General features: G+C 40.4%; 2 protein-coding genes across 3 annotated transcripts in view; one reads left to right on the top strand and one right to left on the bottom strand.

Annotated features, from left to right (window-relative positions):
* The window catches only part of RAB3GAP2 (RAB3 GTPase activating non-catalytic protein subunit 2), a 46,057-nt gene extending 24,987 nt beyond the window's left edge, over nt 1-21,070 (bottom strand). For both annotated transcript variants that reach the window (XM_027908420.1, XM_027908421.1), the window contains exons 1-8: nt 20,894-21,070; nt 10,845-10,909; nt 7,558-7,681; nt 5,981-6,062; nt 4,031-4,078; nt 3,823-3,898; nt 3,575-3,676; nt 2,447-2,546 (exon numbers count right to left, since the gene is read on the bottom strand). In XM_027908420.1, the coding sequence (XP_027764221.1) occupies nt 2,447-2,546; nt 3,575-3,676; nt 3,823-3,898; nt 4,031-4,078; nt 5,981-6,062; nt 7,558-7,681; nt 10,845-10,909; nt 20,894-21,002 (706 nt within the window). In that variant the 5' untranslated portion in view covers nt 21,003-21,070. The remainder of the gene's footprint in view (nt 1-2,446; nt 2,547-3,574; nt 3,677-3,822; nt 3,899-4,030; nt 4,079-5,980; nt 6,063-7,557; nt 7,682-10,844; nt 10,910-20,893) is intronic.
* A 1,725-nt stretch (nt 21,071-22,795) lies between these two features.
* LOC114070831 (acrosin-like) lies at nt 22,796-25,206 on the top strand. The gene is made up of 5 exons (XM_027908422.1): nt 22,796-22,898; nt 23,179-23,400; nt 23,714-23,979; nt 24,237-24,382; nt 24,827-25,206. Exons 1-5 carry the CDS (start codon nt 22,828-22,830, stop codon nt 25,010-25,012), a joined length of 891 nt encoding a protein of 296 aa, XP_027764223.1. The 5' UTR covers nt 22,796-22,827; the 3' UTR covers nt 25,013-25,206.
* Nucleotides 25,207-25,231: the final 25 nt, after the last annotated feature.

Below are 25,231 nucleotides of genomic sequence, written 5' to 3'. Positions count from 1 at the left end.
GAGTCAAAGACAAAGGAATAGCATAACAGAGGGGGAAAACCTGATGCAATCTGAAGTCACAAAGTAACCTAGTTTTAAATTAACATACATTTAAACACCTGCTGAGCTAAAATGGTCTTTTGAAGTATTTGCCTCCAAGAAATTAAAACATCTAAAGAAATTGATTGAATAGAACTGAACATGACATTCCATCGCAACTGTATCTCATACTTGCAGAGAGATTTGTTTCCTTAGTTATTTATGGTATAATATTCTGTACAATTTTAAAAAGCAACTACAATTTATTTCTGTGGTCTGGGTGTGTTTAAGTGCAAACTCCTCTGCCCAAGTACTTGTATTCATTAGATGTGTAAAAGTGAGAGGTAAGAACAGTGGTAAAACTTAATGAATGACTGAAACTTTCAAAATACCTATTACCACAAACACAGATGATCAAGAATTAAGGAAGATACAGAACTCCAGCTGCAGATATTGAAACAAGGTATAAGTGCTTCTCTGCAAATGGTGATCTCTCACTGAAAAAGCAGTGTATGTCTTGGTTGTTAAAGTGAAGTATTATATAAAGGTGGGTATTTCTCATTACAGTCTTTTCTTCTGTATCTGTTGCATTTCTGATTTTCAAGTGTTTTGTCTTCTCTCATATTTTCATGGAAGCACTACCTTTTCCTTAAGAAGGACACACATTATTAGATAGGCCCAGGAAACCATTTAGCAGGGCAGATCAGGATCTGAGAACGGCTAAAACCAGATATCTAGGGAAGAATATTAAAATAAGGACACATATTTGATGCTTCCTCTAAAACAACTTCTGAAGACAAAGAGAAGTAAGCTCTAAGCACTCAGTAACCTCCACAGCTTTCTTTACTAATTAGTCCATTTCCTTCTGAGCTCAAGTGCACCTTTAGCATCCGCATCAACCTCAGGCAAGGAATTCCACAATTTAACCTCACACTGCATAAACATGCCTACTTTTTATTTTGAATGTACTATCACCTGGTTTCATTTCATGCCACTTTGCCCTGAACTGAAAGAAAAAGTGAGTGGTCCATTCCTACCAGCCACATGATTCAGAGAAGAGCTGTTTCACCACAGCCATGTTTCTCAGTTCTTTACTACCCTTCTAGGTAAGACTCAAGCCTTTGTTTAGGGGTGCTGCTGTCCAAACAGTTCCTAATGCTGTCATGCTGACAGATCCATTGTGTTTCCCACCCACATCCAGCCTTGATTGTCTGCTGATGTGAGTTGCTGGAGGGGAAACAAGAATCTCACAAATTTGAAGTTCAGTGAGAACAACCATCAGGAAATTCAGGAGAACAATTCAACAACAGCACTTGTTTAATGATTTATCTTGCAGAACTGTAACAGCACCATACCTGAGCCACCTACCACACTGTACTGTCACTTAGTTCTCCTCTTATGCTTAAAAACTGACGCTGTTTCCAAATTAGAGTATGAAAAGTGACTGTACTAAAGGAACAGGATCAAAGTCTGCACAATCAAACCAAGTATCCAAAGCTCTTAGACACAAACACAAAGAGCAGTGACCTTTATTGAAATCATCACTGCATTGTCACTTCTAATGAAGTCCTTACTGGGGAAGAAGAGCATTCCATTGACAGTGAAATCAGCACCATGACATGCTAAGAAAGCACCTTAGCAGTATGTTGTGGGTTAATGCCAGTGGGCAGCTAAGCACCACACAGCCACTCGCTGACTTCCTCTTATGGAGATGAGGAAGAGAGTGAGAAGAGCAAAAAAGAAAACACTTGAGGGTTGATATAAAAATAGCATGCAAACAAAGCAAAATAGTTAATTTTCTTCACTACTTCCAATCAGTATGCAGGTATTTAGCCATTTCCAGGAAAGCAGGGCTACATCACACATAACAGTTACTTGGGCAGTCAAATGCCATAGCTCTGAAGGTTCCCTCTTTCTCCTTCTCTTCTCCCAGCTTTTATTACCTGGGATATCATCATTTAGTGCAGGATATCTCTGTGGTCAGTTGGGGTCAGCTGTACCAGCTGTGTCCCCTCCCACTTTCTGGTGAACCCACTGTCAGGGCAGTGTGAGAAACAAAAAAAGCCTTGACACTGTGTGAGTGCTGTTCTGCAATAGCTAAAACATTGGCATGCTATCAGTGCTGTTTTCATCACAAATCAAAAACTTAGCCCCATACAAGCAACTAAAAAGAACATTAACCCTCTCCCAGCCAGAAACACTGTACAGTGTTATGGTGAGAATGAACAAGACAGTCAACTCTACTTGGACAACTTGGGCTCTTTCGGTAAAGGACACAGTTTTCCCGTATGTAGTAGACGTCAATAGTAGATGGACAAGTAAGTAAGACCTAAATGCCACCTTGAATTGATATTTAACCTAAGCAAATTTCATCTACCATAAGGTACTATTAACAGAGTTAAAAATAAACACGTCCTCTTAAACATACCTCTTGCTACCTGATTGCGACATGCACGAAGGGACTGAAAGAGGCTAAAACCATCAATTGTCACAATTGCTGCTGGGTACAAAATACTGAGCTCTTCATTCTGTGGAAAAAATAAGAGAAGAGAGACAAAAAACAGATCACTGTTACTGCAGGAACAGCTTATTTTCTGGTATTTCACACTATTAACTACAGAAAGATGAGGATTACATCCAGATAGTTAATATCTAACAAGCCACAGGCAACAGACTAAGGCAAAACTACAGAAATTCAGTATTAAACTGTCCAAAAAATTATTTAGGTACATAGTTTTATATTTTTATCTTCTTTCAACAACTTGTTTGCTTAATATATTTTATGGCTCAGGAAGTAAATGCATAAGTTACATCAGCTTGTGAAGGCCATAGAAAAACAGGTTCCTCTAGAATGCCAGAGCCAAATTCTGAAACTGGACTAGCCACTGAATTACCACTTGGGCACACCAATGCTAATCTGCTGACAAACTGAAGACTCAAATTCCTTAATGCTTCTGTATTTTAAAACTGATCCCAAAAATGTCATGCTAAGTCACAGGAGCACCTGTAAAAAGCAAACTTGGAAATTTCCATAACTTCATTAATTTTCTGCATAAAAAAGCCAATTCAGCCAAGGGCAAAGAAAGCTGCGTTCTTTACTAAATAGTCCGAGCTCTGAAGAACCTTCTCTGCAGGAAATACTCAGAATGACATTCAGGTTCCTAGCCCTATAAATATTTTTTAATTTTCAGCCATCTTCTCTGTAAAATAATTATGTTCTTATGAATAAGTACACATAGCTCTTGGCACCTGTTGTAACGTTCTCTCCCTCCATCAGTGCATTTTTGTACTTCGTGCTCACAGATGAATAAACAGAAAATGAATGAAGGATTCCTTTGCAAGGCTATTACAGAGAAAAATACTCCAAAAAATAAAGACATTCTGAATCCTCAAACTATACAGGCATGTAGCATAGAACAAGAAATCAAGAGTCTCCTGTTTTAAGGAACTGTCCATCCCATCAAAAACTGGTAAAGGACACAGAGGATTCACAGAGAAGACTCCCTTCCATACCCCATAACACTGCCACTTCGCTTTTGAAATAATCTGACAAAACCTGTTCTGTGACACCAGGATGTCTGGGAATTTCATAGGTTCTGCACTTTAGCTGTAGGACAGGATCTTCGTTCAAAAGCTGTGCAAGAAGCAGTACTCCGTTCTAAAAGAGAAAGAACAATAAGCATGAACACTTCTGCCCCTTTTCTTAGGAAAGGGAAAAAGCACTATCTGCAGAAACAAAAGTTTAAAACGCACAGATATATAAGACACCATCCTGCTCATGGCCTGCCATGCTGAGGAACGTACCTCGGTATAAAAACGAACGTAGCCAGAGGTGAAGCCAACCACAATGCAGGTCCAGTCAGGGCGGCCTGTGGAACTCCTGTGTCACAAAGACAGACTGGAAGTTAAAAGCCAATCCTTTCCCAAGCTATTCACGTATCAAAGTGTAATGTAGAGAGACTAGTGATGCATATATATATATTTATATATATATATATATATCAGTCCTTACCTCTTCTGACTTGCCAATGGAATACACAGTACACTACTCACACATTCACTAGAAACAGAAAGATAAAATTAATGGGTTTTTCTCTAGTTTTGCAATTTTGTCCTTCACAAGATATCTTGTCAAGTCAGCATTTCTAATTGTTTAATAATATATTAATGCAGCACATCATATATATTCATAGTAAGAAGCAAAAAAAAGTCGATTTTAAAGACATTTTCAATTACAAGTTCAAGAATGCCCAAGTAGATTGCATAAGGGTTAATTACACCTTGCTAATGCTTTCATAAATCAGACTGATTATTCTGTCAATATGGATCAGGAGATTCCAGTTGGATTTCACGTACATAAGGGTAAATAACTTTTTCTGATCTATAATGATATAGCAAGAACTACCACTTTTTAAAAAAAAAAAACACACAAAAAATTCAACGGAACTGTACTTATTAAAATAAAATTTTTAATACATTATGCAGTAAGGTAGATTTTATATCCACTGCATTTCACTGCCTTATAATTTGAGAGCATTTGAAGGGCTAACGTGGTCTTCCCAGATAATGCAATAACCAAGCATGCTCAATGCACAACAGGCAAAGCATGCAGAAGGCAAGTAGGTTCACTTGTTACCATGGTATAAAGTTTTACACTGTCTGGAGAAACAGAAGCAGTACAAGGGTTTTATGAAACAACATACACGTTCAGGATGACATCCCAAACAGCACTTAAAGCATAAATGCCCACATTACTGTTTCTTATTTGCATTTCAGGTCACCTCCAAACCCCAAGGTGAAATCTCATCTATCAATAGCAAAGCTTAGCCACCACAGAACGTTTTGGCAACTTTGGGGGAAGAAAAAGAGAAAAAAACAAAGCCAACCAAAAAAAAATAAGTCTTCTGGCAATCTGACAGCCATGGACGTATTTACACTTCCACAGAATAATAAATAAAAACAAATTAAAGCGCAATGAATATAACTGCGCTTATCTATAGAGAGCTAACTGTTCTGAATGGAAGTGTCCCTCAGGGCTGTAACAGCACCAAGAAACAAACTCTCAAACAAAATTTTTTTTTCTTTTCCTTTTTTTTTGTTTTTAACAAAAGATGTCAGGGTAATTTCAGTGGTAGCATGGGAGGAAAAAAAATCACAAATTCAAAGATGCACATACATAACAGTTCCAATGTGTAGCAGCAGCAGTTTTTATAAGAGGGTTATGATTTTTACACATTGGAGAGAAGCTGGTTAAGTCAACACCTCCTGTAGCACAACAGAAGGTTGAAGCCAATAGGGAGCACATTCAAAGGCAAACAGCAACTCAAGGCTGCAAACTTAATAACAAAGTGCAAAATCTTCTTCCATATGGGAGATTCAAGAAAGGGTCTTCCTGGTTGTTTGAAGAGAGACTGAGCAAAAATATTGTATAAATACCAAACATATGATCAAAGCAAATTTTCCAATGACTTAGAGCCCAAACCCACTTCCTGATCAGAGAGAGGACTTTAAAATTCCTTGAGGCTTTGAAAACGAAGAGAAGTATTTCTAAAACAACTTCATACATTTCCATTTGCAACATCCCCATCAAAATTACCTCTCTACTATAAAAGTAGATTTTTCAAAAAGGGTACTTTTCTTTCCTCCTACTAGAACAGGAACTTAGAGAAAACATGACAACCCAGATTTCTTAAAATGCACAAAGTATACACAAACACATTGATCTGCACAGAGAACATTTCTTTTAATTTGTATGAACTCGTCCTGAGAAATCACACAATGCACGAGTGACCTTTGCAGATAGTGTTTCTGATCACCCAGGTTATTTTATGTCTGTTTCCAACAATAAAACACGTAAGATCATGAATGCACTCAGACAAAAGAGAGTACAAGTACAAAGCATTTTACTAATTAACTAACCATAACAATAACATTTTAATCACAGCTGCATTCCAACACCTACCCTTCTTCAACATTCAGAGAGCCACTCCAGCCAACAGCATATTGCATTTCCTCTTTCCCCTTGTCACTCTGCTTCCATTTAGCTGCCATTAAGAATAAAGACACCATCTATAAAACTGTAATGTTTTGCATCTCACAATCCTTCTCTTCTGTACAATACATCCTACCACACTTAGATGAAGCATTAATTACAAACTCTGAAAATCATGAAAATAACAAGACATTCTTAGTAACTTTTCTAAAGAACTCAAATTTTCTTAGAAATTTCCATGGAACAGCCCACCACTAAAAGTTTGAAATGCCTAGTTCTGTTTTAAAGTATTTATACAGTAATACCTCCATCAAATTTTATACAGTTCAATTCATGAAACTGGAATCCTTAGGAAAGAAGTACTAAGTAAGGACAAACTCCTGGGAACATTACTGAAAATGAGCTTAAACAAATAAAAACTTTTAATTTAATTGTCAAGAAGGACATAAGAATCCCACATTAAGTCTGACAATATTTAATCACTGCATCATAATTCAAGGTTAGAAAACACTTTGTTATTCACAGGGTGCTACTACAGCTGTCATTTGATTGTTGAATCATCTCCCAGGTGCCAATGGATAACCAAAATCACATTAGTGTTGTGTGCCATTTGTCTGACACTTCAAAACTGACACACGGGGACACTCCTGCCACTGTGTGGTGCAGCTGCTGCCACTGTGCAGTTCAGCAGAGGAAGTTCTCCAGCAAAGGGAGTTAAATCACTTCTTTGTGCTTGATGCAATAAGAACTTTATAAGCAGTATTGCTGTCTTTTCATTTTGGGTGACAAATTAGCAACTAGTCTACCTCAGGCTTGGAACACACAACTTTGCAGGGAATGACAATGCAGCATGACAACTCCAAGCAATCTGCCCAATTATGCAACTCTGAGCTTCAACAGCTGGTTTTTTGGTTTAATATTCCCCTTATCTGGAGGTTTCTCTTCATCATGCTCATGTGCCACCAAATGTAGTTGTTAATAGCACCAGCATCCCAGGCAACAGCACATACGTAAACAGCAGCTGCGGGTACCTTTAAAAGTTCCCAGAGCCCTACTTTGGAGTAAAGTATAAAGCCACCCATTGTTCAAGATGGAAAAGCATTTTCTATCAAAGGTGGAAATCTCAAACACAATTCACAGTAATATTCCATCCTCCAAGTGACACTGGCTCAGGTGGGTCATTTTTTCCAAGGGAAAATTAAAATAAGGTAAAGTATTTTTTAATGGCTAAAAATAATACAAATATTTCTTTTTTCTTATTGAGTAAAATTATTGTCAATATCTTTAAGCATCTCAAGCAACTGGGTAGTTATAGTACATACAAATTACACATAATAAAAAAAAATCCTCAGACAAAATATAGCTGAGAAGACAAAACAACTTACTTGCCAATCGCTACCTAGAAAATGCATGATGTGCACCATAAAACACCCCAAAATTCCTGAAGTTACGAGTTGGTGGATAAGTAGATGGAGTGGGGGAAACAAATCTTGCCCTGGTTACTATAAAGTGCACTAGCACGCACTCTCAGCAGCAGGTGTACTTACGCACTAGAAAGACTGCTTTCTGTTCGTTAGCTATTACCATCAGGTCATTTGTTGGTGACAAGGACAACACGCAGTCCTGAAGCCAATAATTTCTCTGGTTCTTGGAATTAGATTCCTCTTCTTCCTACAGGTAAAGCTTTAGTCAGTGTATGCAATAATTTTTAAACACAGCAGAACTTGTAAGGTTCATGACAACAGTTTGGCTTGCCCTCCATACCAGCACTAAAGGGACTATTATTTATCACGTCGCACAACTCCACCTTGCATGAAAAGTCATGAGAAAAGCACCAACCCTACACTGTTTTCTGTTTTGTAAACACACAAAATTAAAGAAGTATTCATCACTAGCTCTACTCCTCTAAATCTTCTTCTTTCAAAGAGACACTTGGAGAATGAGATTTAAAGTTTTACAGATATTGATTAAAGACTGGAGAGTATCTCTTGAGTTATTCTCATTACAATCCATACTCAAAATGAACAATTTATCCAAGCTCATTGACCAGCATTAAGTAAATAACAGGCACATAGGGATAAGGTAATTAAGCTGGTATTCACACTAAGGCTTCATGATAACATACAACAGGAATCAGGTGCCTTTCCACAAAGTAACTTCACAATGAAACAAATCCAATTTAAGCAGTGCCAAGTTTCCAGGGTATAACTATGGCTAAGTAATAACTTAGATACCATCCTCATGTATAAATGCAAAAAAATTGCATTTTTTTTCCTGGGAGCAACAAGCCCAATATTTGCTCGTGGAACAAGGTAGCTCCTGCTAGCCACAGTTCAAAGACAGGCAGTAACAGGTTTTGAGTGAAGTGCTACAGGGTCTCGGAGTTGATGCTTAATTCCATCCTCTTGCCCCGATCACTGAAACACTTTCCCTGGTCCACAAACTCCATTCCCATACCAACATACTCAATCCTATGTCCTTCTGTCTCTCCAAAATATTGCTCCATCCTCTAGTACCTCAAAGCTGCTATGCACAAATAAAAAGCCCAACAATTTCAGTGTGATCATTTTCTGATCCATCCTATTTATTCTAATAAAGTTGCACCTGTTTGAAAATACAAATTTACTCCCAGCAGAAAAATAAACACCAAAATGTAAGAAGAATTTGCATATCATTCTCTTAATCAGCTATTCATTGCATTTAGTTGCTTTCATAAGGTTGTAGTATTAAAATGGTCACTGTGCACAGAGGAATACCCTGCACATGCATCATAAAGTCTACATTAGCACACTTCAAACATTCTGCTAACTACCTTTGTTCACACTCTCAGTTTGTGCAAATGGAGAACCTATTTTCATGTCATTTTTGTCTGCTGATGGGTGTCAAGTTCTATAGCAACAATTATTCCCTATTTACTGGCATTTTTCAAGACTTTACAAAAAGGCAGTGAAGTTGTCTGAGATACTCATGACAACTTTAACTCCTCCTGACAGAGATAAATGCATTATGTGCAAAAACACACAAGCAAAACCCAAAGGAAAGCCTTGTATTAATTTTTAATGGTAGGATTTTCAAACTGAGGAAGAAGAAATGGAATCAAAAGTATTTCAGACAGAAAATTTATAGTTATGTGTAAACAAAAACAAAGAACTTGAAATCTAAAGACATAAAACATGGCCATCTTATATTAGTGACAAAAATAAGTTGAGGGTTAAAACAAGAAAAGCACCGTACTGAAGGTGAAAAGCAGAATGATTAAAATCAGCATTTAAGAAAAGATATCAACATCAGCATTCCTACAACACAGCTAATCAGTTCTACAAAAGGACACCTTATGAAAAAAACCTAAAACTTTTGTCCATTTTCAAAAACTTCTTAAAAGTTGCTATGTTCCATGAAATAGATCCTTGTCCAGGGGACAAGGAATTCCAAGAAACAATGACTTTTTTACCAACTATAATACAAATTAAGAGTTAAAGGCCTTAACAAGGGAATTCATTGTTACATTATACTAATAATTCTCAACTCTGTGCTAGACTCACACACTCATTTTGCTGTGTGTTCAAACATACAGATTCAAGTATTTATATGCTCCTATCCAGAACAACCTGTTTGTTGTGTATGACAGCAAACCCCTTCTGAAGAGTTTGACCTGGAATCACTAGTGACTTTAGACCAAAACACATAAGTACAGGATGCAGTGTTTAGTAAGAAGGGCGTGAACTACCTGGCAGAAGAGTGTGACAATCTGAGAGCGAAAATTTAAACTATTTCAATTTAGCAACACCTGCTGCTTCATCAAATTACAACCTAAAGTAGAAAACCAAGCATTTGTTCTCCTCATTCAGGAAGTTATACACACTACACAGCACATCTAACAAAGATGTGGCCTGAGAAACATGCTCATTTCATGCCAATTACAGAGTTGAGTACCAATCCTATTTAAAACTTTTTATATTTTTGCCATTCCCAACATCAGTGTCAGTGATTTATCCCTGGGAGACACCATGCTCATTTCAGCTTGTCACCTCAGTTGAAGTATCTGTTTCCCTGCTGAAATAAGTAGGCATAAGGATACTGCCGAACTCCTTAGGAATAATTCCTGGCCGCTGACATGATGACAGCGGATAAGAGCATTTTGTTAGCACAGTGAGGTATGGATTCCTCAGGCTACCCCATGAGCTCTTAGAGGGATTTAATCAAGCAATTCTGTTGAGATGACTCTTCCAGCTGCAAAGGATTTATAGACAGCTTCCCTAACATCTCAAGTCAGCTGGCAGGCAGAAGTCTCAGCCTTAAAAACAATTAACAGGCTAGCCACGCTGCTCTTAGCTGAACTAGCTGGGCAGAGGAATACTTTCCCCCTTTAAAGAGCAACTATGCTGTTCAGTCCCACATATGCAGCTTAATCCCTCCTGTAACATCACCCACATATGACAATATAAAAAGAGTACTACATGATCCTGAGGAAGATGTCTATGCCAGTGGTTCCTGATTGAGTAGCTTCTGATTTTTAGTAATTCATGAGAGATTATTATAACTTCACTGCCATGTCCTACTGTTTCTAGTTAGCTATAGGACAAGAGAGATGCTCCCAGCACGAGGAAAAAGCCCACAGAATACAAGAATATCACAATAGGTAACATCCAAGCTATATTTAGAAACAATTACAGGAGCAAGGGACAAAAAAGCAGTCACATTTAAAACACAGGTCAAGATGCTTCTTACCAAGGTTATAGCTGTATAGAGGAAAAAAAAAAAACCACACACACAAAGCTGTGGAAGTCTCTAGAATAGGTAAGTTAGCAATGAAAACTCATTTATATGAACTTACAGGTTCTTGTAACTCTGCTTCATCCCAGGCTCCCCAGCCACCATCTTCCCAGCTTGTTGATTTGCCTGTTTTAAGTGAAAAAAGACTTGTAACATGAATACAGCATAGGCAACAACAACAACAAAAATCACAATTAAGATGATTGCTGGTGGTCATTTTTCTTTCCCCACCAATGCATTATAACTTTGTTTATAGCAGATACTAAATGAGTCCTACAGAAAGAATCCTGAAGTGGTACAAAGGGCTGCCTTATTTCTCCGTAATTTATTTACTTCTTTTTCTGACACAGCAAACAGTTCTTCGTACAACACATCACCGATCCTTCAACAGGGCCTTTCTGCACTTAACTAGAAAAAAAACTATTCAATTAAATTTGTGTTTTCTCAGTATTCAGACATTTCAAGAGGGGCAGGATCTATTTGTAGTTTTATATTGTAAGCTGAAGTGAAGAGTGAGAACAAAAGTGTCCACTTGACAAAAACTCCCTCCAGCAGGTACAGAGACCTAAAGTCTCACTGAAAAATCTAAGCTGCAGCTTGATTTATCTAATTCCTACTACTCCAAAGACAAGAAGAGCCCCATCTTGTACATAGTAGGCAGCTACAAAGGAAAAAGGGACAACAGGCTCCCTCCAGCCCCTCAGAAATTTATGTATATGCCCCCAGACGCTTCACTAAGAGAACCTGTAACACACCACAAGAACCACATATGCACCATTTTATGAGAGACAGTTTTTCTATGCTAAAGTATAATATCTTCCTTTTCATAATGTGGATTTTCATTTGGTTTAAGTCGATTACAGGACCAGCCAATAGCAACATAAGTTCATTTTGCAAGGGAACGATAGTACACGGAAGTTCATCTGTGACCACAAAACATCTGAGCCCAGAATAATGCAGATCCCACCACCACAGCAAAGCAGATACTCAAAGTATGGCCTCTGAGGAGAAAACAAGCACAAGGTCCTTGGCTATTCAAGTCTTAGCAAGACAAGACAGAAAAAAATTAATGAGACTGATCAGTTTCAATTCTGTCATTTAGAAACCTCAGAGAAATGACAACCTTACAAAATACCTCAAACACCTGAGAAAAGAGATTCACAGAGAAAGGTCTACTTGTCAGTCTTACAAAGAGTGAATGTAGAGGCCTTATAAAAAATCAGAAATTTTTTCACCTAAAAATACAGAACTTGATGTGAATTTAACAGCCACTGGCATTTTGTAGTAGCAGATATACAAGTTTCAAACACCACCATTATTGGGACCCTCAATAAATCATCAAGTACCACTGTAGTCCAGTAGAAAGGCCACGGACTGATTTCCATCCAGCATGTACTACTGTGAAATCTGAAGCAGTAACCGGTAAGACTTCAAGAGTTTTCCAAGGATTTCTTTCAGGTTTTTCCATCAGCTGTTGTCATGGCTAATTTGACCTTAAGAAGTTTAAATACATCTCAAATTAGTTTAAACTTAGTTTTAAGCAAGTAAGACTTTACCATTTTGGATGGTCAAACAGTACAGACAAAAAGGTTTGTATCAAGGTCACTCCAATCTTATTTGGTTTAAAAACTCTAGTTCCTTTACCACCTAGCAAGGAAAAGCAGAACAGTGTACAGTACAATAAAACAGAAATCTGTTTTTTGTCTTATTAGGCAGATTCAAAAAGTCTTGTATGACTAATGAAGACAAAATTCTTTGAAAAAAATATTTTAGCTTAAGAAACAAATTTTCTACAATGCTGTTGGGAACAGCAAGACAGTATTTCACACGACTGTAGAAGACAAAATGCCCACTGCATTAATAACCTTTGTAAAATTGAAAGGTCTGTACCATTTACAAACTGGGTGAGTCAGACAGTTTTACTGCATCAATACAGATATAACCGCATGGTTATTTCAGGTGTAACTGTACAAGCAACAAGCTTCCAAAGGTCACGGTCTCATCCTGTATTTGAGGTTGAAAATTTTCCAGTGTAAAAATATAAACATATAAAGGAGAATTATGGCAAATACTGTTGAATATAAACCACAAGAAGAAAACAGCCACTAACTTCAATGTTTAGTTTAAGAAAACTAATAGAACTCTACTTTTGTTTGCATTTTATTATCTCAAAAGGCAACAAAATCTCCTTCCTATAAAACTCACGGAGGAAACAAATCTGTCAGCGTGTCACAGTCCAGAGGGAAACGTAATCGTATCCAAGGAACACAGTTGGGGTGCTGATGCCAGCCCTATGGCACAAAGCAGACTAACATTTCCAAGAAATGTTAGCCACTTCAGTTCTGGGACTGAACACCCACAACATCCAACTTCATCTACTAGAATTCTTGCTGCCTCTTTGAGAACAGCTGCACTTTCATGGTGGTTGTCACCTTCCTTGGGTGATACTAAGTCAGTCGAAAAAGATGGAAAAATTGCATCATGGTGAGTCACCATTCTACTGACAAAACTGCAGAGATCTTCTGGAGCTGTGACCAGCTCTGCAAAGCCAGCACCTCTTCCAGCTTACCAGGGTTCACAAGCTTGCTCCTTCATGCCTACCTCCACATCCCATAGTGCACGCAGGGGCAGTTCTATCATATGTATTTCTCAAGCCTCTGCATCCATTCTTTCCTTTCTTTCATACATTGTTTCTTTTTTTTTTTTTAAGAAGAAATGAAATTACAATTGATTTCTTACTCATAGAACTTAGATACTTCACCTATGCAATGGCTACTGAAGAAAGGTATTAAACAACACACAACGATCTCTGGAACAATGGACAGAGAAGGCAGAGAAGACACACACTGTCATACAGGAACTCAAAGCACACAGTTATTCACCTGTGCCAATGAATTACAAAATATTTCATGGACACTGTCAGCTTGCAGAGACCTTCCCATTCACCAGCACTTGAGACGGTCAGTCAAGTGAGAGATGACACAGCGTCCAAATTCTGATACAATGAAGATTAAGAAATACCCCACCATTTCCTTTAGTAACATTAGAGATCTGAACCAGCAATTGTGGAATGTAAGACATTATCTAGAAATCATTACCAAAACAAGCCCTTAACAATTCTTCACTTGCAACATGTACATTTTTCCAGTCCCCCTTGGGGGGGGGGGAGGGGGGAACCAAACTTTCCTGCACAAATCTCTATTTCCATTTCATCCCTAACTCTGACTAGTAGTAAATGTCTTATAAACAGTTCTCCCTACTGGAATAAAGCAGCAGCAATATTCCAGATTTTGCTTTAATCCAGACATTGCAAAAATAAAAGTCCATTCCACTGGGTCTACAAGAACCACTTAATCCTTTAATTTGAAGCATACAGCTTAATACCCACAAGAACAATTTCTACTGATAGGTATGTTTTGTTTAAAAGATAAGAGGGGAGAGAGAAACAATATCAAATCATCTAGACAAGGAGGTCTAACTGGCATTTTACAGGTCAAACTCAAGATGAAAGGCGATTTTACTCACTCTAATATTTTCTCCCCAGATTACAGAATATATATCTGAGCACAGAAAATTGCCACTGTCCTCCCTTCCAGAGCAGGAAGGGATCTGGGTCAGGCAGCAGAAGCCTTTTCCTCCTGCCCTCATATCTATGTTCCAGCTCTACAGAGCAGGTTACCAGAGGACGTGCTTGGACATTTGCAATTAAAAGTGTGTAGTTTGTTGGCTTTATGATCTACCAGTTTGTTTCCCATCCATGCTTTAAGAATATTGAAAAAAAAACAATATGTAATAGTGCAAGAAAAGATTGCTTAAGTGTGAGAGTTGCATATTTTTTGTTCTATGCACTTTTACTGCAATTCTGATACTGTTGGATTGCATAATTACTGAAGAAAGAGAAGTAGTTTCATTTTTCTTCAGGTCAAGAAATTTTAGAAGTAGTTTAGAATCTTCTTGCTCTTCAGTAATCACAGGCTGTTTATTCCCAAACCTCCTCCAGCATGGGGACTGACAAATATATTAGGGTATTTTGCTCTTTTGAGACCAGTATTAAATTTGTTTCCTCTTATCACTTCTGATATCCATAAGAGGGAAAAAAAAAAAAAAAAAACAAACCACTCAAGCTAAGTTAGCTGTCTAATCTCAAAAAACACCACATTTTTTCCTCTTTAAGGTGGTCACAGTCACTTTCAACAGAATAAAAGATGACAAAGTTAAAAATAATCCAGGTACTACACAGATTTCTTAAATAAATGTTGTGAAGTTCCATGGTTTACAGTTGTAACTAAACTTCAACCACAAAGTTTAACATACCATAGAGGGGGGAAAACAGCACACAGGAGAGACAAATGGAACAGATTACATACATAGTATTTCAGCTTTTTTCCAGATGCAAGTGACACCACCTTAAGTTAAGCAAGAAAGAAGCAAGTCTATCCAGTAGAAGAGATAGAAGATTAAAGAAGCAAAACACTTAGGTGAGAAGTTAATTTGGATGAAGCACTCTGACACCATCTATACTGAGAGCATGTCATTTAGTCTTCCCCGTACCTGAGAACGTATTAACAATTACAGATGTAACACAATTCAGGCAGAGTGCATATTTTTATGATATTTTACATGAAAACTGAAAGATGGGAATCTTAAATGTATATAATACCATCTGGAGAGAGAGGATCTGATTAACGAGGCAGTAGAAAAGATCTTGTCACGACAGTCTAACATGGGAATATATCAAATTCAATAAGATTGATACAGACACAGTTAAGAACAACTCTATTGCTAAAGACAATCTGGAATTTGATTTTGTAATGTATTTTTTTCTTTGTAACCTTGTTGGCAACTCAGAAATAAAAAGCCTGGCCTTACGTATTTCTGAATCGAATCAGCTGATCCAGATAAGGCCAAGTGTACAATCACAACTCCAAACATGTTGTTTAGAGGAACTGGGCTGAAGAGCACTTTTCAGGTTGGATTGGCAGGATTTCGAAGAAGAGTTTCTCTGACAGGTTTAAGTCATCATTTCTACCATAAAAAGCAGCAGCAAAGTGACACCTCATAGCTCTGAGCAACTCCCCAAATCAGGGGGTCAATTTTTTTCTTCCCCTGAATAAGCACAAACTCACTGTTGAAGATGCAGGTATCATTCCTCAGGAATCCCCAAGGTCAAGTTTGGTTTTGTTGGCTTTTTTCCATTTAGGTAATGGGAGATAAAACCACCTGAAAACTAAAAACATCTGCACACCCAGAAAGTGCTGATTTTTTTTTTTTGTTTCTTCTTAACACCTCCAAATCATATCTAGCAGCAGTCCTACCTGGCTATGTCACTGAGTTGCTGTCATCAAGCCTATCAAATATCACAGTTCAAACTGAGAGTCTACTGGAGGAACAGAGACACACATCACTCCAAATAAATTGCAGGTAAATTCCTCAATTTATAAAGATTATAGATAATGTTATCTGCCTTTATTGCTCTGTTTTCTGTTCTTTTCAGTTAAACACCTATTAATTTCTAAATGCTAAAATTGTCATGCCTGCAAAGCTCTATTACATCTCGCAAATAAGATGGATTTTTTTGCTCACATGTATGCCTTATTACAGACAACTGCATAATGGAGCTGTTACAGCTGTTTTCTGATCTAGCCAACAGGCATCCCAAAACATCTTCAAGACAGCAAGCTGTCAAATTAAATGTGATGCAAATACTTCCTACTCCCAGTATCTGCACATTTGAAGCAGCAGTTTTCAAAGCCACTTAGGTACCACCAGGCTCAGGATCTACAGAGGATTTGTGCCTCATTAGCAGCATTTACTTTTTCCAAGGATCTTAAATTCTCATGCTTTCTTAGTCCTGTTCACTAAAATATGAAAAAGCATTCAAATCACTTTTTTTTTTTCTAGAGAATAAAGACATGGCAAATCCATATGAAGAACCTTTAACCAACTTACTCTATATTACTGGGTTTATTTATTTAAGCCACGGGAGGTAAGATCCACCCCAGCACCTGTTATTCTAACATGCACTGTGAAGCAGAATACAGCTATTTTTTATTGTACATGAATGGTCAGCTCAAACAGCCTAAAAACATTTCTTAGGTGATTTCAGCATTGCATGACTAGCAATTTTAACACATGATTAAATCAGAAGCACAAGAACCCTTCCTTCCAGTGTTTACTGGTCAACAGCCACTGCAGAACCGACTTTACCCAAGGTTCAAAAGAGGAGGGCACCTTTTGTTTCTCTCTGCAGTTTACCAGACAAGTACATCCTTTACACAAATTAGACAAACTGTGGGGCTACAGGAAAAGATTCAGAGAAGTTGTAGTTGATAGGATGCTTTCCATTATCTTTTTCTACTGCTGAATGTGTTTTAATATTTACTTGTTCAAAGGAATGGAAAAAACCTCAAGTTCCCTTAGAATAAAAATACATTTTTTTTTTAGTTACCTACATTTGGATTTTTAATATATGCAGCACTTTAAAAAGATTTTTCAAATTAAATTTGAAACTGACTACCTCGATTAAATTATAAATAAATAAATGAATTATGCTGCTATGTTAAATACAACTAGGTGAGAATACAGAGCTTTTTTGTTCATATTTTGTTCATATTCATACAGCTATTTTGTTCATCTAACTTTGAAATTTGATTAAATTTAATTTGGTTTAGAAATGGATACTGCTTCCATTTTCAGAAGCAAGCAAGTTCCCTTCATTTAAAATGTTACTACAAAAAATGCTCTTACATTAATCGGGCTCATTTCTTTTTGGTAGCAAATACATTCACAGAAAATATTGTGGTTAGTTCTGTTAGAATGAAAAAATGGCAAAAGTTAAAACAGCATAAGAAACTTTTATGATCTACAACTAAGAAACCAAAAGAGACAAGGCCTACAGTTCCCAGTAAAAACCCTAAATACACTGAAGATCCAGAGGCACCTTTACAAAAGGATTTGATATTCAAAACCTGTCAGGTGCTTTTGAAAGTTCTACTAAAGCCCTAAAACATTTAGTTATGACTCAAAAAAAAAAAAAAAAAGTGTTAACTGAAATGCATTTTGTTAAATGAAAATATTCACTATACATTTATTTCCCTAAAGTAGCCAGCATATTTCATTTAGCTACAACTTTTAAATACCAGCAAGAGTTTCCATACAAATGCAGTGTAACTTCAAAAAAAAAAAAAAGTAAATAAAAGGTGCTGGTTCTTTGCATGTGTTTACTGATATTTATATAATTGGTTACGTGAAAATAAACACAGTTTAGGACAAAAGTTGCATTTCACAGCAAATTAACATATTTTCTTTGTTGAACTTATCACTAAAAACAAACTTCTCTTTAGGTTTTTCTCCTAGAGAGTAAATATATCAAAGGAGATGAAAATTCAAGGTTTTAAACTTGCAACTTTATTAAACTACTGTTTTAAAACAGTACGTTCTGTCAATGAAAAAGTTTTTACTAAAGCATTTCCTAATCAAAACCACTTATTTAGATCTCGCTTAGTTAAAAATATTTGACTTAGCTCTTTCTGCCATAGAAGTGCAATATGCACTTAAAAAAACAGAAACAAAACCAAGAAGAATTTGCTTGGACAAGATTTTTTATTTTTCCTTGGTGTACAACATGAGAAGCAGAGATTTGTTGCATGTTCTCACACTACCTCCCTTAAACTTTATTTACAGCAAAGAGCCCTTCCTTGTGAACAGTAGAACAGTTAAGGTACACAACAATCACCAAGAGAAAAGGGAGCAATTTTGGACTGCCATGCAACTAGACACTTGCTTACTAAGAAAAATGAACAGCTTAGTGGCAGGGGGGAGGAGGGGAAGGTAAAGAAAGAGGGAATGAAAAACTGAATTAAGTATTTCCAACCAGAGCGAGAACCCAGGGTGCAAGACCACAAAACAGGCAGTAACTGTAGGATCCAGAACCTCCCATCTCAGCCAGAGTTACAAAGCAACCCTTCAGCTCAGCTGCTCAGGACACAAAGCATCATCAAAGCAGAACTGAAGGAACGAGTCTAATGGGAAAACAACCTCCAGTTCCACGCAGCCAAACCCAGCTTTTCCTAACTTAGGATACCTCCACAATTTATTTACTTCTAAGTTAAGATACCTCTGCAAGTTGTAGCAGCAAAATTACTAAGTTATAATCCTGTGTCTAAGCCACTCTGGGAACTCTCACTTGCTGGCATTTATGCTCATTTATCCCAAACCATGAAAACAGCTGTGGTATCAAAAAAATCACAGGCACAAATCCAAACGACGTCAATGAATCTAAATGAGCAGTATTTTGAGGAACACTCACTTCTGACACTCTGCTTCAATGACTGAACGAGCAAATATAAAAATAGTCCAGAATACAGCACACTCATTAAAATATCAGAATAGCACATTTTGGAACATTCATCTTCTTTGCTTCTATCATTTTGGCAGTTTTACAACACACTAAATATTTTTCCCCTTTACAGCTGCCATTTGACAAATCTAATCCAACAGAAGTATCCAAAAGATATTTTATAAAAATGTCTTTCAAATATCACCAAATACAAGAGATATATTTTAATTTCTTTCAGCTCATACTTTTAGAAACACAAATCCATAACAATCCCCTGCTTTTATCTTCACAATTCAAGACACTAACAAGAACCTTCCAGTTCCAGAATCCCTCCTTTAGATAGAGACACTGAAAGAAAAGCCAAATGGAATCTGTATGGATTTTTCAGAGCAGTATCAGAGTCAGTGAACAAGCACAAGTAGAACCAAAAAAATTTTTTCTACAAAACTATTGCACACAGAAGTTTTAGCGGCAATATTAAGTAGCTGAACATATCCTTTTAAACTTTTTTTACAATTGTTGTATCACCTTTTTGACAGGATAGGAACCAACAGTATTACACTGGAAGAGAGTGGATTTATACTGTATATTAGGAAGAAATTTTGTAACAAAGAAGATGAGGCACTGGAACAGGTTGCCCAGAGAAGCTGTGGATGTCCCATCCATGGAAGTGTTCAAGGCCAGGTTGGATGGGGCTTTGAGCAGTCTGGTCTAGTGGAAGGTGTCCCTGCCCATGACATGGGGATTGGACGAGATTACAGGTCACTTCCAACACAAACCATCCTATGATCTCCCCCTCTTTTAATTTCCCCACGGACATTTTAAGCTTTTTATATAAGCACCTTGCTGCTTTCTCTCAAAGCTGTTTACAGCTGTGAGGACTTTTACAAGTACCCTCATTAACCGCTTCCAACACTTTCCTTCCATACTGTTTCTAGAAACAGTTCGCACGTATACATATACATATATATGTATACAGTTATGTATACAGTTAACACAGTACGACAGTAACAACATACACGAAACACATTCCCTGTGCCGTCTGTCCTGGGCATGGATCTGTTGAGAACACACAGCTCCTGTGCTGGGCAGCTCATTCCTTCGCTGTGCCCTGCCTCTCACACAGAAACCTGGTCCACAGCTCCAGACTGTAGCTGCTGAAAGATTTGCTCCGTTCGAACTTAAGCCGCCAAACTAAACCTTCAGCACACTTTGCTGTCTTTTAATTTAAGCTGCCAAACTAAACCTTTAGCATACTTTATGCGTGTTATGCATGATTAGACAACCTCGCGTGCACAACGTGTGGCTCTGTGGTTCTTCATAAGAGCATCTTCAGATAACTGCAACTTTCACCTCGAAGTTTGTGGCACCCGGGGTCAGTGCCCAGGGAACTTCACCTCCACACCACAGGCTAAGGACTGACACACGAAACTTCCGGACACCATGAAAACCTGACCTTTCAGGTTAAGATGTGGCAGCTGTAGCGGGACGCCCACCCTTTAAGGCCCTTTACCACGGTGCTTTAGCACTTTAGCACTCGGGGCTACCGCGGTCACCCGGGGGCGGGCTGGGGGGTTCGGACAGCGGGGACGGGGGGCGCCGCCGGCACCGGCCTCGACGTCAGACACCCCCGGCCGCGGCCGGCGCGGGGCCCGTCCCGCCGGAGGGCCGAGCCTGCCCCGCCGCCCCGAGCCCCGCGGGGGTGGCCCCGCCACTCACGCCCTGCCCGGCCGGGCCGGGCCCCGCGGCCCCGCACCCCAGGATGCACTCACCGCTCTCCCTGCCGGCCGCGGCGCTGCCCGAGCGGCGGTGCGGGCACAGGAAGTCGCGGGCCGCCTCCAGGTCCTGGAAGTGGCCGAAGGGGACGAGGGCGCAGGACATGATCCCTGATCGTGGTCCCGATCCCGGTGCCACCGCCCAACCCGGAAACCCTCCGCCACTTCCCTCGGGCCCGGCGCGGACCCGCGCAGGGCGCATGCGCCGCGGGAGCTGTCACGTGGCGCCCGCAGCTGCGGAGTGAGGGGCGGTCACTGAGGGGCGGGCCGGGGAATGGCTGGGAGGTGCTGTGCTATTTGAAGGGGAGCGCTGCGGGATTGGAAGGGTAACGCTGCGGGGTTTAGAGGGAAGCGCTGTGGGGTTTAAAGGGGAGCGCTGATAGGGTTTCACGGGGTCAGTTAGGTTGGAAAAGACCTCTGAGATCATCGAGTCTAATCTCTGACCCGACATTGCTCTGTCAACTAGACCACGGCTCCAAGTGTCACGTCCAGTCTTTCCTTAGACACCTTCAGGGAAGTGACTCTAGCGCCTCCCTGGGCAGTTCAATCCAATGTCTAATCACCCTTTCCTGTGAAGGAATTCCTCCTAATGTCCAACCTAAACCTCCTCTGGCACAGCTTCAGGCTACACCCTCTCATCCTGTCAGTGCTTCCCTGGGAGAAGAGACCAACCCCCACCTGAATAGGCATAAAATTACAAGCTATGGAGCAATGGGAATGATGCTATTCGAAAACAAGGTCATGGTGTAGGAAAGGCTGAGACACTGTTATAAGGAATGCATAATGACATTGAAGATTTGAACATGTATAGCCTGTGAGGAAAAACATGTTTCATGCCATTTTGGATCTGTAACATGCCCAATCATTAGTAATCTCAAGTGAATAAATAAAGAATATGCAAGAAATTAAATTTACAACCATTTTTATTATTCTTCAGTGAAGTTTTCATCACATGATGAAAATTTTCTTATTTTAGAGACTAGTGCACAGTGTAAGACTGCTTTGCTGTACACAAAGAAGTCGAGTTACAAAAGTGCCAAGAAACCCATTAAAGCATAAAATAAGGCGATGAATAACTTAGTAAGTAAGCTGATATTTCAAGACAGCCTTGAGCCCTGATAAACTCACATTATAAGTTTGGTTACTGAATTGTGTCTTGTGTGTTTGTTACACCTTCTTTAATAGTCACTACTTTTTAAACATTCATCCTATATATATGGGAGACTACTGAAAAAAAACCCACCTTGAAAAACTCTCACTTTGAAAACCATCTGACAAAAATATTAAAAATATTAATATATTAAAAATAAATATCAAAAAAGTACTTGACATTCAGATAAATGCTTAATACACAAAATTAACAATACATTTACCGTGGCAAAAAACACCTCCATTGATATAAGTCTTGTCACTGGGAGGCCTTAATGAGTTTACAAAAATACATGATTAGTGTAGATAGAAACTTTTACTTCGGGAAATGAAGGTAGTTATTTACTCAGGGTCAAGTCAAGAAAAGACAAGATATAATGACTTCAAATTCACAGAGGATAGGTTTAGATTACATATTAGGAACAAATTCTTGACTGTGAGGATGGTGAGGCACTGACAAAAGTTGCCCAGAGCAGCTGTGGATGCCCCCTTCCTGGAAAGCTTCAAGGACAGGTTTGGAGCCAGGTTTGGGAGAAGCTGCTCTGCTGTCCAAGGTATCACTGCCCATGAAAGTGGGGGGTAAGAAGCAGATGATCCTTAAGGTCTCTTCCAGCCCAAACCATGCTGTGTTGCTCCTCCTCCCATCCCCGTGCCAGAGGCCCCAGTGCCCAGAACACAGAACCCACCACCCTGTGACATCAGCCCCGGAGATGAGGCCTTCACGGGCAACACAGCTGCTGCAGGCACTGTGTCTCTGCTGCAGGCACGTTCCTCTGGCAGCCATGAATTGGCTCTGCCTCCTCATCCTGCTGGCCACTTGTGGGCTTGCATACAGCTCATGGGAAATCTGTGGGTAAGTGGCCCCAGGCTCTGGGAAGGAGCTTGGGCAATGCTTAGGGGGGTCTCTGGAGGGGGCTGTGCCTACTTGTCCCCCATGGCTATGCTGCAGCTTCCCAAACCCCATGGGAAAGCCTCAGTTCCTTGCCAGCAGCCAGGTGCTGACACAGACAGACACACCCTCCATGGGCTCCCCAGGCCTGCTGTCCATGCAACAGCTGGTGGCGAGGGCAGACGGCTGAGCTTCAGCCTGGGCAGCAGCACAGGGCAGCACATTCATGACTTTCTGCTTACAGAGCGATCTGTGGGCTCCGACCAGCGGTGTATGACTATGAGCACTTGGTTGATAATCTTGAACTGACACGTGTTGTGGGTGGCACAGGCGCCCAGGAAGGGGCCTGGCCCTGGATCGTCAGCATCAAGCATCCGTGGATACCAGACACAAGGCATCTGTGCGGAGGGTCCCTCATCAGCGCGGAGTGGGTCCTCACAGCAGCCCACTGTTTTGACAATGTCAGGTAAGGAGGAGTAGGGAATGGGTGTATCTCCACAACACCAGCAGGTGCCCTGTCACCAGCATCATGTGTTACTCCCATCCCCTTTGCTTGCAATATGCCTATGGCCTGGGCTCTGTAGAGCCCAGCTAAGATGCTGCTCAGGAGAAGGCTGATCTTGTGCCACTGCTTCCTAGCAGCCCCCAGCTCACCATTCCCACAGCCTAAGGCAGACTAAAGTAGTCCCACCCTCCATAGCACTGAAGGCTGGCAAGTGCTGGGCTGCCACAGCACCTGGGTCTACTCCCTCTCACCTCTCTCTCCATCTATTTTCCAGAAATATTAGCATGTTGTACTTGGTGATTGGGGCCACCCAGCTGACTAAGCCAGGCCGATGGGCAGTACTGCGCCGGATTAAGCAAGTGCGGATTCACGAATCTTATAATAAAGATGACGTGAGCAATGACATCGCCTTGCTGGAACTGAACAAGCCTGTCCAGTGCAACCGCTACATTCAGATCGGCTGTGTGCCTGACCCCACGCAGAGAGTGTCAGAGATGAAAAACTGCTATGTCGCTGGCTGGGGTTCCACAGCTGCCAGAGGTGAGTTCCCAAGAAAGACTCATACCCTGAAGGCAAGCTCAGCATTCTGGGGGGACACGTTGGGCTTCCTGACAGCAGAGGCCAGAGTCAGCCTGCAGGATGTATGCCTCTGAAGAGATGGGCTTGGCCTACAAGTCAGACAGCAGGGACACAACACTCGTGAGGCAAAACTAAGCCCTAGGGAAAGGGAGCAACCGAGCCAGGGTATGAGAGCTGCTAAGGAGCTGGTGAGTGCTCATTCCTTTCTGTGCCCACAGCTTCAAAATCAACTGATCTCCTGCAGGAGGCCAAGGTCCACCTCATCGATCTCAAGCTCTGCAACAGCAGCGAGTGGTACGCAGGGGAAATCCACATCCATAACTTGTGTGCTGGTTATCCAGAGGGCAAGATTGACACCTGCCAGGTAGGAAGGAGGGTGTGATGAGCCACTCAGCCCCCAGCAGCACAGGCAGCCCGGTCAGCACTGCCCAAACACAGCCACAGGCGGACCTTGCCCAGCCAGCTGGTCACCTTCCCAGCCCCGCATCCACACTGCTGTTGGGGCTGCCCTCCCATTCTCCATCCACATGTCCTCGCCCAATGCCACCAAAGAAAATCCATCGAGTCCTCTTGGCAGCCCAGAGTCCAGACGGAACCTCTGTTCTCCACACATCCAGAATCACTCTGCAGAGATGAGAGAGACTTACCTTGCAGGACCCCACCCCCCTCACAGCAAAGGTTCTGGATGCTCCAGCACCTTGCTTTGCTGGGACTTTAGCTCTGACAGGGACTATGAGAGAGAAGGAGACAGCGCCAGTACAGACCAGGGCCACCCAACATGACCTTAATTCTCTCTGCTCCACTGCAGGGGGACAGTGGTGGTCCTCTCATGTGCAAAGACAACATCGCTGACCACTACTGGATTGTTGGAGTGACCAGCTGGGGAAGAGGCTGCGCGAGAGTAAGGCGGCCTGGAGTCTATACCTCCACTCAGTACTTTTACGACTGGATACTGTACCAGCTGGGCCTGAACCCATATGGAGGTTCTTCTTGAGCAGCAGGACAGACAGGATCCAGTGCAGGCTGCAGCACAACAAGACTGTTTCCTCCCAGGGAAATACCTGCTGATCCCAAGGCAGTCTCAGTGTCAAAAGCCTGCTCTGTCCTGCCCTCATCCTTCTTCTGCATGCAGGCAAACAGACAAGTTGACTTAGCTGTTGAAATAAAGTTACCTGTGTTCACAGTTAACCATGGTTTTGCTTCAATTCCACCT

Source organism: Empidonax traillii, unplaced genomic scaffold (assembly GCF_003031625.1).
Source record: "Empidonax traillii isolate 1590-97213 ecotype Southwest subspecies unplaced genomic scaffold, ASM303162v1 scaffold1706:size71012, whole genome shotgun sequence".
NCBI classification, from domain to species: Eukaryota; Metazoa; Chordata; class Aves; order Passeriformes; family Tyrannidae; genus Empidonax; species Empidonax traillii.
Note: the sequence above shows the minus strand (reverse complement) of the source record. Positions and strands in the feature narration are given on the sequence as shown.